The 16,296-nt window shown below is 44.8% G+C and overlaps 1 protein-coding gene across 1 annotated transcript in view; it reads right to left on the bottom strand.

Moving 5' to 3' along the window:
* The window catches only part of LOC135548824 (PDZ and LIM domain protein 4-like), a 65,900-nt gene that overhangs the window by 31,805 nt on the left and 17,799 nt on the right, over window positions 1-16,296 (bottom strand). Inside the window, exon 2 of the mRNA XM_064978783.1 lies at window positions 11,853-12,004. Coding sequence (XP_064834855.1) covers window positions 11,853-12,004 — 152 coding nt within the window. The remainder of the gene's footprint in view (window positions 1-11,852; window positions 12,005-16,296) is intronic.

Raw genomic sequence — 16,296 nt, 5'->3', positions numbered from 1 at the left:
GTAGGGATAGGCTGGCGGAGAAGAAGGCAGATTTCCACCATACGCTCCTCTTGCTGGGTTAGGCGCCACTGTAGCTCCGCTGAATCCATTCCATTTTTAGGTGAGGTATTCTGTAATGAATACTCAGGGAGAAAAAATTGTAGATTCACGCACAGAGCGCGGCAGGTGCTGCCTTCGCAGGAGGCAGGAATCGTGGTCACAAGCAGGCAATGGTCATACACAGGTAGGCAAACAGGCAGGAAATCAAAACTAGGACTGAAGGCTATAACTGGTTCTCACAAAAAAAGCTAAGAAAATGCTTAGTAGAGTCAAAACAAACAATACCTCAAAGGCACAAACAGAATGAATTGAACTAAATAGCAGCTGATGAGACCAGGTGAGTAACTAACACAGGTGAAATCAATGAACACAAAGTAACAGGCTATGTTCAAGAACACAAAGAAACAGGCTATGTTCAAGAACACAAAGAAACAGGCTATGTTCAAGAACACAAAGAAACAGGCTATGTTCAAGAACACAAAGAAACAGGCTATGTTCAAGAACACAAAGAAACAGGCTATGTTCAAGAACACAAAGAAACAGGCTATGTTCAAGAACACAAAGAAACAGGCTACGTTCAAGAACACAAAGAAACAGGCTACGTTCAAGAACACAAAGTAACAGGCTACGTTCAAGAACACAAAGTAACAGGCTACGTTCAAGAACACAAAGAAACAGAACACAAGGTTGACTAAGAAAATAAATACAGAACCTTACAATAATGTGAATTGTTAAGCACATTTTTACTAGTGAACTTATTTAGACTCGCAATAACAAAGTGGTTGAACACTTACTGACTCAAGACATTTCAATTTTCATTTTTAAATAATTTTTGAACATTTCTAAAAACATAATTCCACATTCACTTTATGGGGTATTGTGTGTAGGCCAGTGACAACATCTGGAATAAGGCAAGGGGTGTGAATACTTTCTGAAGGCACTGAAGGTAGATAACATTGAACAGAACAAGACTATGACAATAACTCACTGTTGACAAAAATGCAGAGAGAATCTTAGTCCCAATCTCCTGTACTGTGTCTAACACGAATACAGGCACAGATATTTGTAGCGTAATCCCACAGTATTCCTTGTTATTAGTTTAGTTCACCATGCTGAGACAGCCATCCGAGTGAATAACAGGATGGTAAAGGGGTCAAAAATGATTGTGTGCTCTGTGTCAGGTGACTTTGTAGAATAAACCGAATTGTCTTTCATTTATCACAAAGTATTTTGCCTATCATGGCTGGGCAAATCCATGTACTGTAAATACAAAATATTTTGCTATTCTTATACTGTATTGTACGTTTTTCATGTGTTAATACAATAGACTAGTCTTAATTTATGGCCTGTGCTCCACACCCCAGACAAGGAGAGAAAATTGCTTCAGCAAGATTTAGAACTTCCCATGAAACCATAGGGGAGTAAAAACGTGCAATACAAATGAAATGGCATTTATATAGCTTGCTTAATGGCACACCGTTGGGAAGGGGGAAGTAAATGACTATCGCCTCCACATAGAAAAACAGACTTCTAAGGGAGTAGTTTGTAATGCTTTTTGGAATTCCTGAATCATGTCAGGGGGGGGGGGGGGTCTCGTTGCTAGACCATTTGCTGTTACAGTATATGGGCCAACCGCTCAGCTTTCAAAAGGGCAATGCCATGACGTCACAATGGCCCCAGCGAGGCAGCAGAGTGCAATGTGCGTGTGTAGAGGAACAAAGACGTGTTTCCCTCCAATCCTTCACCTGGTCAGTCGGTCAGTAGTCTCACCTACGTACGTGAACGCAGGCAGGCCTCTGGAGCAGGAGGCAACAATGAGGCCTCAGTTCTCCACTAGTGGAAATTTCACAACTGAAGGATGAGGTCACTCCGGATTCAGCTGGCATGGCTGTGGCGGGTGAGGCAATGCCTCAGAAATGATCACAGAGGTGTTCGTATCAAGGCCGCTTTATGGGTAAGTGTTTGATGGATGAGCTGCAGACAGAGTGGGACGATCTATGCCTAGGACATCCATCCAACCCTCCCTCTTTTCCAAGGATACAACACTTTATATCCCAGGATGTTTGTTTCCTTGGATACATAATATGAATTCATATTATAAATAATAATTATTATATTATATTATTATTATTATTAATTCATATTATAAATGCTCTATTGAGCAAGTCAATTGGTGGCACATTACATTTGCTTTAATACAAGGAACCATAGAACATGTCAAGGAGGACATACACTATATATACAAAAGTATGTGGACACCCCTTCAAATAAGTAGACCCGGCTATTTCAGCCACACCCGTTGCTGACAGGTGTATATAATTGAGCACACAGCCATGCAATCTCCATAGACAAGTACTGTTATTGTGAAGTGGAAACATCTAGGAGAAACAACGGCTCAGCTACGGAGTGGTAAGTAACACATGCTCACAGAACAGGACCACCGAGTGCTGAAGCGTGTAAAAATCATCTGTCCTCATTTGCAACACTCAGTACCGAGTTCCAAACTGCCTCTGGATGCAAGGTCAACACAATACCTGTTCTTCGGAGGAGATTCATGAAGTGGGTTTCCATGGATGAGTAGCCGCACACAAGCCTAAGATCACCATGCGCAATTCCAAGCGTCTGCTGGAGTGGTGTAAAGCTCACCACTATTGGACTCTGGAGCAGTGGAAACACGTTCTCTGGAGTGATGAATGATGAGCAGGTGTCCACATACTTTTGGTTATGTAGTGTAGATTTATGAGTGGAAACGTTTGAGAGGCAGAGAGACTGACGGAGTAGGCAGCAGACATTGTGATACGCACCAATAGGACAGGCACAATGGAGCATATTGTTTTTCGTGATCCAGTTTAGCGTGTCCCTCCAATATTGAGTCAGTGTGTGAGGGATTAGTGGAGACGGTCTGCGAGTGATCAGAGCCGTGCAGACCAACGGCCTTTTACTCTCTCCTCGCTGGCCTCCAGTGCCAAGAGACAACTGGTCAATGAGCACGCTTTTATTTTACGTCAAATTGAATATCCTTCTCCTACTCCCCTTGCTCATAAATAAGAGTGTGTGTGTATATCACTGTCGAATAAAGACGAGAGAAGTCTCTCAAATGAAATGGCCCAGTGTCAGGGTATCATTATGAGTTTCGACAAACCTTCCCTTCGGTCAGATTTTCCGCTGTCTGACTCTGCTGGTTTTTAATTTCCTGATTTGGTTGAGGCGGTGGATGTGGATGGTTTATTTTGGCTGTGCAGGGATTTCATGCTGCATTGACTAAAGGGGAGAAACTACCCTCAGACCAAGATGCTGATCAACAGCATGCCAGACCTCTTGCCAGATTGAGGCCTCCCTGTTGTTATCAAATGCATCTCAACTCCTCTTGATCCCTAACTGAAACCAGTTTTTTAATAATACACTGTTATAAATCAAAACCATCAAGCTGCTACTTCGTTATTGGTGTAATATGAGACGAGTTCAAATGTCGTCTCTGGTCTCGGAGACAAAGTGGTTTTTAAAACCACACGTATGGGGTCTTCTCACCAGACCTGGCGGTCACTTAGTAGATTGTTGGTCTGTGAGATGACAAGATCAATGACTGCAGCAGAGCTGTAGTCTCCCCTCCCGACTCCACCGGCTCCCTTGATGTGCCATTTACGACCACAACAGAAGTGGAGGACAGGGGAGGGATTTCCCTATCTTTGGCTGTTTTTTTTCTTCTCTTTCCTAGTTGGAGTACTATATTTACAATCCCTGTCCCATTCATAATTCCCCAGCTCTTACTCACTGTCCAGGCAGTCAGACCAGGGAAACAGAGGCACCTCCACCAGGCTGTCTCTCTGTCTCTCTTTGTTTCTCTCTCAAATCAAATTAAATCTTATTTGTCACATGCACTGAATACAACCTTACAGTGAAATGCTTACTTACAAGTCCTTAACTAACAATGCAGTTTAAAGACAATACCACAAAAAAAGTAAAAGATAAGAATAAACAATTAAAGAGCAGCATTACATAACAATCTCCCTACAGTCTCTCTCCTTCCTCAGGTCTCATTACTTCTCTATGTTGAACCTGCCAGCCCAGCAGGGCTCTTTCCACAGGCTCTGACCACTCGTGGAAACGAATAACCGTTGTCTGTCTCGCAGCCCTTTGCAACCACCACTGCTTTCTTCAAGGGAAAGAGGAGAAAGAGGCAAGGAGTGTGGGCGTGAGGAGGGATCAGAGAGGAAAAGGAGGCAAGGAGTGTGGGCGTGAGGAGGGATCAGAGAGGAAAAGGAGGCGAGGAGTGTGGGCGTGAGGAGGGATCAGAGAGGAAAAGGAGGCGAGGAGTGTGGGTGTGAGGAGGGATCAGAGAGGAAAAGGAGGCGAGGAGTGTGGGCGTGAGGAGAGATCAGAGAGGAAAAGGAGGCGAGGAGTGTGGGCGTGAGGAGGGATCAGAGAGGAAAAGGAGGCGGGGAGTGTGGGCGTGAGGAGGGATCAGAGAGGAAAAGGAGGCGAGGAGTGTGGGCGTGAGGAGGGATCAGAGAGGAAAAGGAGGCGGGGAGTGTGGGCGTGAGGAGGGATCAGAGAGGAAAAGGAGGCGAGGAGTGTGGGCGTGAGGAGGGATCAGAGAGGAAAAGGAGGCGAGGAGTGTGGGCGTGAGGAGGGATCAGAGAGGAAAAGGAGGCGAGGAGTGTGGGCGTGAGGAGGGATCAGAGAGGAAAAGGAGGCGAGGAGTGTGGGCGTGAGGAGGGATCAGAGAGGAAAAGGAGGCGAGGAGTGTGGGCGTGAGGAGGGATCAGAGAGGAAAAGGAGGCGAGGAGTGTGGGCGTGAGGAGGGATCAGAGAGGAAAAGGAGGCGAGGAGTGTGGGCGTGAGGAGGGATCAGAGAGGAAAAGGAGGCGAGGAGTGTGGGCGTGAGGAGGGATCAGAGAGGAAAAGGAGGCGAGGAGTGTGGGCGTGAGGAGGGATCAGAGAGGAAAAGGAGGCGAGGAGTGTGGGCGTGAGGAGGGATCAGAGAGGAAAAGGAGGCGAGGAGTGTGGGCGTGAGGAGGGATCAGAGAGGAAAAGGAGGCGAGGAGTGTGGGCGTGAGGAGGGATCAGAGAGGAAAAGGAGGCGAGGAGTGTGGGCGTGAGGAGGGATCAGAGAGGAAAAGGAGGCGAGGAGTGTGGGCGTGAGGAGGGATCAGAGAGGAAAAGGAGGCGAGGAGTGTGGGCGTGAGGAGGGATCAGAGAGGAAAAGGAGGCGAGGAGTGTGGGCGTGAGGAGGGATCAGAGAGGAAAAGGAGGCGAGGAGTGTGGGCGTGAGGAGGGAAGACTCAGGGGTTGGGAGGTGAGATTCGCCACAGCCGGTCCATGTCTTCATTGAGACTCAATAGGCCGAAGATATACAAGCCATCTAAGGGAAACGTGACATGTTTCAATAAGACCCTGGCCTGCTGGGTTTCTGTCCACCGGGCACTGACACCAAAGTGAACTTGGAGCAGGGCCTGTTTAGAAACAACCTTTTTATCAGGCTGCTAGAAATGCCGAACTTAGCAGAGCCATTTGACCTCAGCGCAGGCCCGAGGGAACCTGTCAGGGACTGGAAATGGAGCAGCAAAGTTGGATGGGTTGAAGTGGTGACTCAGTGTCAAGCTCTACTAAAGCTGGCCTGTTGCTCTCTTCCTCCTCCTCCTCTCTTCTTCCAACTGCTGTGTGACAAATGCATTAATAACACAATTTCTTGATTCAGAGGCAGTGTCATTTCAAAAAACAGATGCTCTTCCAAGCCCAGGTTTTTTGAACATTTATTTATTTGACTCTTGCTTTCATGAGGCTCTCTGGTCAGCTACCAAGGGCTCATAGTTGCTTTAAAAACGGGTTATGAAAAAAGTATTTCAAAAATAAGGTAATGAAAGTAATGAATTCAGTGGCGTAAGTAAGACATTCTTGTACATAAGTGCCTCAAGCTCCGCTGCAACCAATGTAATTTGGGTTCACAAGCAGACCTGTAGGCTTATATACAGTATTTATCCAATGGCAGCACCAGGTTAATTACAGGCATCAGCAGCCTGACAGTTTGAATCCTTCATAGCTGAGACTTTTAATGAGGGCTTGGTCTGTTCTCAAAAATATCAAGTCAACTTGGCCCCTGCCTCTTCTGGTCATTCCAAACAAAAATAGAACTTCATTTTGGTTGCACTAGTTCAATACTCTCCAGTAAACATTACCCAAGTCATTATACATATAGCACAACATTCCTGTTGTCAAGAAATCAATCAAGTCAGCTTTATCCGCATCCCTTGTGCTTACTGTAAGTGTCAATGGAATTTCCCTTCTGTCTCCCAACTGACTGAGGTTACATGCAGTTAAAATATATCTTTTTTTTTTACATGACATAAAGTCAAGGAATTGAAGTGCCCTATATCCTCTAGGCCTCGGAGAGAAATCCAAAGCTAAGCTACATGATGCATGCAATCTATGTAATTTCATTTCCATCTACACACACAGGTAAAATCTGGGCCGCAAAATAACATTCTTATGCCCAAGTGGATTCTCTTGCTCTCACTCCCTCACTCCCTTGCTCACTCCCTCATACCTCTCACTGAAACCAACTGCACATGTATGCTAGCATCTGGGGTTGGAGCAAAGGGTACATACTCATCTGCGCAACACACACTCCCTGGATTCAGCAGCCCAGGCCAACAGCAATTACCCAATGGTGTAGTGAAAAAGGTCACATACCAGTAAATACCGGGGCTGCTGCTGTGTTCACCATGCCGTCATGTGACTTGAATTTCAAATGTTCTCATTATGCCGTGGAGAATAGTAAAGAATGCGAAAAAGCATGAACTTTTTTGCTCCTGCCGGGGTGGTTGGCTGGCATTCCATCTCTAATCTCCAGTTATGGTTTCCCTAATCATTTGCTCATGACCGATTGAAAAGTGCATGAATTTCATGAGGTAGAGGCTAATAAAATAAAAGATACATTTTGATTGATGCAGGGTTACGATTCAAGATCAGTCAAGATCCGTTTAAAAGCATGAAAGTACCTTTATGTAAACTCGACATCGCTTACCTTGTGTTGTGGCTTTCTACAGCAGTGGACCTTTCGGTTCCCACTGGGGATTGCACTAAACTCAACCTCGTGTATCCTTAAATAAATGTCCTATTCCTATGTGGATATACTGTACCACTTAACGCTCATTCTGATTTACGGACCGCTTCACAGAGAGGCCGGAGCATTTAGAGGGAAAGCACATTCGGGATTCTACACAACAACGGAAAGTTTCTTCTGACAGGATAAAAGGCTGCGCTCAAACACAACTCTCCTGCTCATCTGATGGATCAGATTACCAATGGATGTGTAAATGAGGCGGATTCTCCTTTCCTTTCCACTGCATGTGCAAAGTCTGCTCCAGGCTGACGATTAGTACCATTCTGGGTCTAATGTTCACTTCACTACCCTATAAGGAAAGAGGACATTTTCATCCTGGATCTGTTGTTATCCCAAACCTATTCCAAACCGCAGTAGGCTACTCTTCTCATCTGGGAGTTTCAAACTGTCTATTGGAAAGCTGAGAAAAATACTAATCTTCCACTCTGCTTCAATTCCATTTCTGAGTTCTCCCTTCTAAATGGCAACTGGCTGTTTAGACTGACGATTTCCATTGAAGAGAATTTGCTGTGTTGCATTACATCATAATGCTCCTGTCCTCTCCAATACCAAAGACTCATCCCCAATGTTCCTGAACTAAGAATTATGCATTCCTGTAAGCAGTGGAAAAAGCCATTTTACCCATCATAAGCTGCTGAATATACAATATCAATCTAACTGTCCATGTCGGAGTCCATGCTCTGCCACAATGTGTATGCCTTACTGAATGTGATGCAAGGGTGCTCTGTTGGGGTAGAGAATTGATCACTTTGACTGGCTTTCACGAGTGATTGAAAAGAGCATTATACACAATATTTACAAAACTATGTGGACAGCCCTTCAAATGAGTGGATTTGGCTATTTCAGCCACACCCATTGCTGACAGGTGTATAAAATCGAGCACACAGCCATGCAATCTCCATAGACAAACACTGGCAGTATAATGGACTTCCTGGAGAGCTCAGCTGCAGTCCGACAGACAAATCTGAGTTTGGCGGATGCCAAAAGAACTCTGCGTGCCCGAATGCATAGGGCCAACTGTAAAGTTTGGCGGAGAAGGAATAATGATCTGGGTCTGTTTTTCATGGTTCGGGCTAGGCCCCTTTGTTCCAGTGAAGATAAATCTTAACGCTACAGCATACAATGACATTCTAGACGATTCTGTGCTTCCAACTTTGTGACAACAGTTTGGGAAAGACCTAATCCTGTTTCAGCATGACAATGCCCACGTGCACCAAGCAAGGTCCATGCAGAAATGGTTTGTTGAGATCGGTGTGGAAGAACTTGACTGGCCAGCACAGAGTCCTGACCTTAACCCTGTTGAACACCTTTGGGATTAGTTGGAAAGCCGACTGCGAGCCAGGTCAAATTATTATTATTTTTTAAATTCTATTTAACCCTTTTTTAACTAGGCTAGTCAGTGAAGATCAAATTCCTAAATACAATGATGGCCTACCCCGGCCAAACCCTAACCCGGACGATGCTGGGCCATTTGTGCGCTGCCCTATGGAACTCACAATCACGGCCGGTTGTGATACAGCCTGGAATCGAACCAGGGTCTTTAGTGACACCTCTAGCACTGTGATGCAGTGCCTTAGACCTCTAATCGCCCAACGTCAGTGCCCAACCTTAATGCTCTTGTGGCTAAATGGAAGCCCGGCAGTAATGTTCCAAATAGAGGCCGACCGATTAATCGGAATGGCCGATTAATTAGGGCCGATTTCAAGTTTTCATAACAATCGGAAATCTGTATTTTTGGGCGCCGATTTGCCTTTTTTTCTTTATTTAATCTTTATTTAACTAGGCAAGTCAGTTAAGAACACATTCTTATTTTCAATGACGGCCTAGGAACGGTGGGTTAACTGCCACGTTCAGGGGCAGAAAGACAGACTTTCACCTTGTCAACTCGGGGAATCCAATCTTGCAACCTTACAGTTAACTAGTCCAACGCAATAACGACCTGCCTCGCTGCCACAACATAGTTGAATGTACTGACAACAAAATTACACAAAAAATATCAATAGAAATCAAATTTATCAACCCATGGAGGTCTGGATTTGGAGTCACACTCAAAATTAAAGTGGAAAACCACACTACAGGCTGATCCAACTTTGATGTAATGTCCTTAAAACAAGTAAAAATTAGGCTCAGTAGTGTTTGTGGCCTCCACGTGACTGTATGGCCTCACTACAACGAATGGGCATGCTCCTGATGAGGTGGCGGATGGTCTCCTGAGGGATCTCCTCCCAGACCTGGACTAAAGCATCCGCCAACTCCTGGACAGTCTGTGGTGCAACGTGGCGTTGGTGGATGGAGCGAGACATGATGTCCCAGAGGTGCTCAATTGGATTCAGGTCTGGGGAATGGGCGGGCCAGTCCATAGCATCAATGCCTTCCTCTTGCAGGAACTGCTGACACACTCCAGCCACATGAGGTCTAGCATTGTCTTGCATTAGGAGGAACCCAGGGCCAACCGCACCAGCATATGGTCTCACAAGGGGTCTGAGGATCTCATCTCGGTGCCTACTGGCAGTCAGGCTACCTCTGGCGAGCACATGGAGGCACACTATGACTGACCCACCGCCAAACCGGTCATGCTGGAGGATGTTGCAGGCAGCAGAACGATCTCCACGGCGTCTCCAGACTCTGTCACGTCTGTCACATGTGCTCAGTGTGAACCTGCTTTCCTCTGTGAAGAGCACAGGACGCCAGTGGCGAATTTGGCAATCTTGGTGTTCTCTGGCAAATGAAAAACGTCCTGCACGTTGTTGGGCTGTAAGCAGAACCCCCACCTGTGGACGTCGGGCCCTCATACCACCCTAATGGAGTCTGTTTCTGACCGTTTGAGCAGACACATGCACATTTGTGGCCTGCTGGAGGTCATTTTGCAGGGCTCTGGCAGTGCTCCTCCTGCTCCTCCTTGCACAAAGGCGGAGATAGCGGTCCTGCTGCTGGGTTGTTGCCCTCCTACGGCCTCTTCCATGTCTCCTGATGTACTGGCCTGTCTCCTGGTAGCGCCTCCATGCTCTGGACACTAAGCTGACAGACACAGCAATTGTGTAATTGCCTATAATTTCCACCTGTTGTCTATTCCATTTCCACAACAGCATGTGAAATGTATTGTCAATCAGTGTTGCTTCCTAAGTGGACAGTTTGATTTCACAGAAGTGTGATTGACTTGGAGTTACATTGTGTTGTTTAAGTGTTCCCTTTATTTTTTTGAGTGTATGTATACACACACACACACACACACACACACACACACACACACACACACACACACACACACACACACACACACACACACACATACATAGAGAGAGAGAGAAAAAAAACACATTTTTTCACATCAAATAGATCAGAAATACAGTTTAGACTGTTAATGTTGTAAATGACTACTGTAGCTGGAAACTGCAGATTTTTTATGGAATATCTACATAGGCATACAGAGGCCCATTATCGGCAACCATCACTCCTGTGTGGCACGTTCCAATGGCACGTTGTGTTAGCTAATCCAAGTTTATCATTTTAAAAGGCTAATTGATCATTAGAAAACCCTTTTGCAAATATGCTAAACACAGCTGAAAACTTTCGTACTGATTAAAGAAGCAATAAAACTGGCCATCTTCAGACGAGTTGAGTGGCTGGAGCATCAGCATTTGTGGGTTCAATTACAGGCTCAAAATAGCCAGAAACAAAGAACTTTCTTCTGAAACTCATCAGTCTATTCTTCTTCTGAGAAATGAAGGCTATTCCATGTAAGAAATTGCCAAGAAACTGAAGATCTCGTACAGCGCTGTGTACTTCTCCCTTCACAGAACAGTGCAAACTGTCTCTAACCAGAATAGAAAGAGGAGCGGGAGGCCCCGGAGCACATCTGAGCAAGAGGACAAGTATATTAGAGTGTCTAGTTTGAGAAACAGACGCCTCACAAGTACTCAACTGGCAGCTTCATTAAATGGTACCTGCAAAACACCAGTCTCAACGTCAACAGTGAAGAGACGACTCCGGGATATCTCCGCCATATCTCAGACTGGCCAATAAAAATCAAAGATTAAGATGGGCAAAAGAACACAGACACTGGACAGAGGATTAAAATGAAGGCTCTCAATTAAGGCATTTTTTTGTCTGCCCAATGCAATCGCAAAGTAGTCAAGACTGTCGATAAAGGGTTTGGCTCCTGAGACCACTTGGAAATAAATCTTAATAACCAAAGCTTTATTAAAATATCAAGTTTGAGAGGAGTAAAACAGTGAGCTGACATTCCCTTTTTATCTATGCATTTCTCCATGGGGAGAAATGATGGTGCCTATAAGTGTGACATAGCGTATTTAAAACAAGTTGTTATTTCATTTTGAATAGAATTTGATTAGAATTCTCTTTTTAGGCCTTATCAATAGTTAACTAGGCCGTCATTGTAAATAAGAATTGGTTCTTAACTAATTTGCCTAGTTAAAAAAAAGGTATATATATTCCACCATGGAGCATGTCCTGATTGGCCAGTGAGGGGCCAAGCCTTAATTCACCCACAACTTGTTTATTCATTAAAACCCAGCCCTTTTGCGCCAACACCAGCAAGTGCACCGATTATAGTGATAATAGCAAAAATATGACTGCCCTGAACCTATAGTGCTACCGCGTACGCATAGATTTACCATGGCGTTATGTTTGTTCAAATAGAGCCCACAGTCACACTCCCATATAGACATACCTGCAGATGGCCAGTGTGAGCTCCCCAATGCAGGCCTTGATCCTGTTCTGGGCCTCCATGTGTGTCATGGTCTCTGTGTTGTCCCCATTGATGACCAGGATGGTGTCTCCAGGACACAGGTCCCCCTGTGCTGCCTTACTGCCCGGTGTCACCTTACCACCAAACAAAAGAGAAAATATTAGGGTGGAAGTGCCACACCCAGCCAAAATACAATAATACAGCCAGTCTATTCTGGCTGTAATGTGACCCACCCCAGAACTATAGGTTTACATTTTCTATTGCCAGTTGCAGTGAGTGACACAGCAAAATTAGAAAGCAGACACTTAAAGCGTTATTGGTAAGCCTGGCAGTTCGAAAACATTGAAGTGAGTGTTAATACAGTGATAGCAGGGCGGCAGGTAGCCTTGTGGTTAGAGCGTTGGGCCAGTAACCAAAAGGTTGCTGGACCGAATCCCCGAGCTGACAAGGTAAAAAATAATCTGTTGTTCTTCCCCTGAAGAAGGCCCACTGTTCCTCAGTAGGCAGTCATTGTAAATAAGAATGTATTTTTAACTGACTTGCCTAGTTAAATATAGGGTACTACTATGACCCATAGGGCTCTGGTCAAAAGTAATGCAATGTATACAAAATAGGGTGCCATTTGAGATGCACTAAGCCCATGAGTGCTGTCCATCAGAACACACACATAGCCTCTGTCTAATACTAGGAGATACATTGCAGGTTTCTTTCCGTCATCTCTCACTCCAGATATATACAAAGCCCCTGTGGATGTCTTTCTGGGCCCCATAAGAGGGGCGGGGGAGAAAGAGAGAGGGCAGGGGGAAGAGAGAGAGCGAGAGAGAGCGAGAGAGATTTCTCTTCCTTCCTCTGGGTACATTTTACCTTTACAGAAACAATTGTTTACACATGACAGCAATTTTCCATAACGATCCCCCTCCCTCCCGCCATCCTCCCATCTCTTTCTGTGCCTGCATCACCGGACATCTGGATTTGGCAGTAAAACAAAACCACCAAGAGCATCACAGTGTTCCGTCCCCTCATACAACCAGGCCAGTCTTACTCTATGACCTGCCCATATGAATGGATTCTTTTACCTCCCCTGCAACATGTAAACCTTCTGTTGGACCGAACCCAAACCAATCTATCTACATCAGGCCGAAGGAAGAGGTTTAAGAACCGGTCATACAACTAATGGAGCTCCAGTTTGTTAAAATGTCAGACGCACTATTCTGTAGTCAATGTCTTCAAGTGTCTCACAGCCATTCATCTTTATAGAAGAGCAATCACAACGCGATCTCATAACAAATATGGCCTATGACCCTGATGCTGTCTGCAAGTGACATTAGGATGTATTATCATTGGAACCAATGGTTGAAACACAACATTTTGACAAAATAAATCAAACAAATTGGCAGCCAACTGTTTAACGATTTGAGTACATGAACTGTGAAAACAATGTTAATGTCTCACATTATGCAAATTACATTTGCTGAATGACCTGAAGATTATCGACATCACCTCGTATTATCTACAGAGAAAAAGTGCTTCTGCAACAGGGGAGCAGGCTGGCACACTGAGCAGTGCTTTGCTTTAATATGAAGAAATGCACGTAAATTCATTGTCCATGAAAAACTCATCGCTGAGATGTGCTTCAGTGTTAAATGCAAAATGTACAGTCTCTGACTCCCTTCTCAGTCGCAGCAGTCCCAGTTTCGGTAAACTGAGGGGTCACTGGCGTGGGATCTGACTAGGTCTGAGTAAACAGAGCTAAAGTTCATTTGGAAAGCATTCAGACCTGTTGACTTCTTCTAATTTTTAAAAAAAATTTTTTTACATCAAAGCCTTATTCTAAAATGTATTGAAAATGTTTTTTTTCCTCATCAATCTACACACAATACCCAATAATGACGAAGCAAAAACACATTCTTAGACATTTTTGCAAATAAAAAATAAAAAAGACATTTACATAAGTATTCAGACCATTTACTCAATATTTCGTTGAAGCACTTTTGGCAGCGATTACAGCCTCGAGTCTTCTTGGGTACGACGCTACAAGTTTCTCTCATTCTTCTCTGCAGATCCTCTCAAGCTCTGTCAGATTGTATGGGGAGCGTTGCTGCACAGGTATTTTCAGGTCTCTCCAGAGTTGTCCGATCGGGTTCAGGCTCTGGCTGGGCCACTCAAGGACATTCAGAGACTTGTCCCGAAGCCAAATCTGCATTGTCTTGACTGTGTGCTTAGGGTCGTTGTCCTGTTGGAAGGTGAACCCTCACCCAAGTCCGTGGTCCTGAGCGCTCTGAAGCAGGTTTTCATCAAGGATCTCTCTATACATTGCTCTGTTAATCTTTCCCTCGATCCTGACTAGTCCCCCAGTCCCTGCTGCTGGAAAACACCCCCACAGCATGATGCTGCCACCACCATGCTTCACCGTAGTGTGCCAGGTTTCCTCCAGACGTGATGCTTGACATGCAGGCCAAAGAGTTCAATCTTGGTTTCATCATACCAGAGAATCTTGTTTCTCATGGTCTGAGTCCTTTAAGTGTCTTTTGGCAAACTCCAAGTGGGCTGTCATGTGCCTTTTACTGAAATAGTGGCTTCTGTCTGGTCACTCTACCATAAAGGCCTGATTGGTGGAGTGCTGCAGAGATGGTTGTCCTTCTGGAAGGTTCTCCCATCTCCACAGAGGAACTCTGGAGCTCGGTCAGAGTGACCATCGGGTTCTTTGTCACCTCCCAGACCAAGGCCCTTCTCCCATGCACTGATAACTGTGGGACCTTATATAGACAGGTGTTTACCTTTCCGAGTCATGTCAAATCAATTGAATTTAACAAAGGTGGACTCCAATAAAGTTGTAGAAACATCTCAAGGATGATCAATGGAAACAGAATGCACCGGAGCTCAATTTCGAGTCTCATAGCAAAGGGTCTGAATGCTTATGTAAATAAGGTATTTCTGTTTTTAATTATTTTTACATTTGCAATCATTTCTAAAAAACAGGTTTCACTTTGTCGCTATGGGGTAATATGTGTCGATTGATGGGGACTTTACTTATTTAATCCATTTTAGAATAAGGCTGTAACGTAACAAAATGTGGAAAAAGTAAAGTGGTCTGAATACTTTCCGAATGCACTGTATGTTGTAGATGATGTGGCTTTGCTGCTGTGTCACAGTGTAGGAGGTTGTGTTGTTATTGCAGAGAGACAAAGACCACCTAAGGGTCAGGCCATGAATGGCCATCCAGACGTGACTCACTCACGTTCCCTCACTAAATCTCCACAACAGGCCTTTAATTATCGGCAATACAAAACATTTCAGAGTCCAGACCCCTTCTTAGACATTTAACTGACTTTGATTGCATCATGATCCAGTGTGTTGCTGGAGCAATCTAAACAATCTGAGTCACTCTATGAGGTGGTCCCTTTACAGAATGACACAGTTAATCAGTAACACATTCTGTCGGTGGTTAGCATATGACATTATAATGTCACACAGATAAGCCAAAGACTGAGCTCCGCCCCAAAATACAGTATGTTTTTTTTAGGAGACTGCAAGATTAACAGTTTTGGTGGGATGTGAAAAGGGTCAGGGTCATAGTATTGTGTCATGTCATCATCGTGTGCCAAAATACAGGCGAAACTCATCTGAACCGTTAACTCTGTGGTCCCGATTGGCTGTTAGGCTACATACTTTGCTGTATACAGGCTCACATGGTGCAATAGAGGAATAATGTTGGCAACCGGACAAACAACCACTTTTGTTTGCTTGCTTGTTGGATGATGGAAACTAAGGTTATTGCCTTGGCCTTGAGGACATTTGGGGAAAATCATTACTTTTTAGGTTACAAAATTCCCAACGCCGTTTGATTGTTGCACTCTAACAAAGAGGTTCAAATGTGCCAGTGCCATAAACAATGGAGCAGCTGTCGAGTAAATGCATTGGCTCTTTCTTTAATGAGAAGGCAAGGCCAGGGAGAGCCTGCTTGATCTTCAATGCAGCCGAGGAAGAATGCCGCCGCCCATTATGCCGCGTGTATAACCGCGGCGTTAGTCATTGAGTGTAATGTTCTGAATCTAATTTGTGTAGCTGAATGTCTGTTCCTTCCTCTGCAAGTGAAAGTCCGCTCCATTGACCAATATCCATCTCCTTTCTTTGTGACACTTCACTGAGTAATACGGTAGTATGTGCCTGAATTGTATACATTCATTTGCCATTTGTTTGAAGGTAATTGAAACCATTTTGAACGTGTTAAGTGCTGATAGAAGTGGCAGCTATTTGTGCCTCATTCTAGAGGTTCTCATGTCACGTCTTTCAAACCTGGAGGAAGTGGCGGCAGGAACGCCTTGGCCGACAACAAGTAAATCTCATTTGGCTGTATGTCACATGGCTCTTGTTAGATATGCGGCACAGTGACAGACAGAAAACTTTGGGGCACAGGGACAATGTG

The sequence above is a fragment of the Oncorhynchus masou genome, chromosome 11 (assembly GCF_036934945.1).
Source record: "Oncorhynchus masou masou isolate Uvic2021 chromosome 11, UVic_Omas_1.1, whole genome shotgun sequence".
Classification (NCBI taxonomy): Eukaryota; Metazoa; Chordata; class Actinopteri; order Salmoniformes; family Salmonidae; genus Oncorhynchus; species Oncorhynchus masou.
This window is presented reverse-complemented; position numbering and strand designations above follow the sequence as displayed.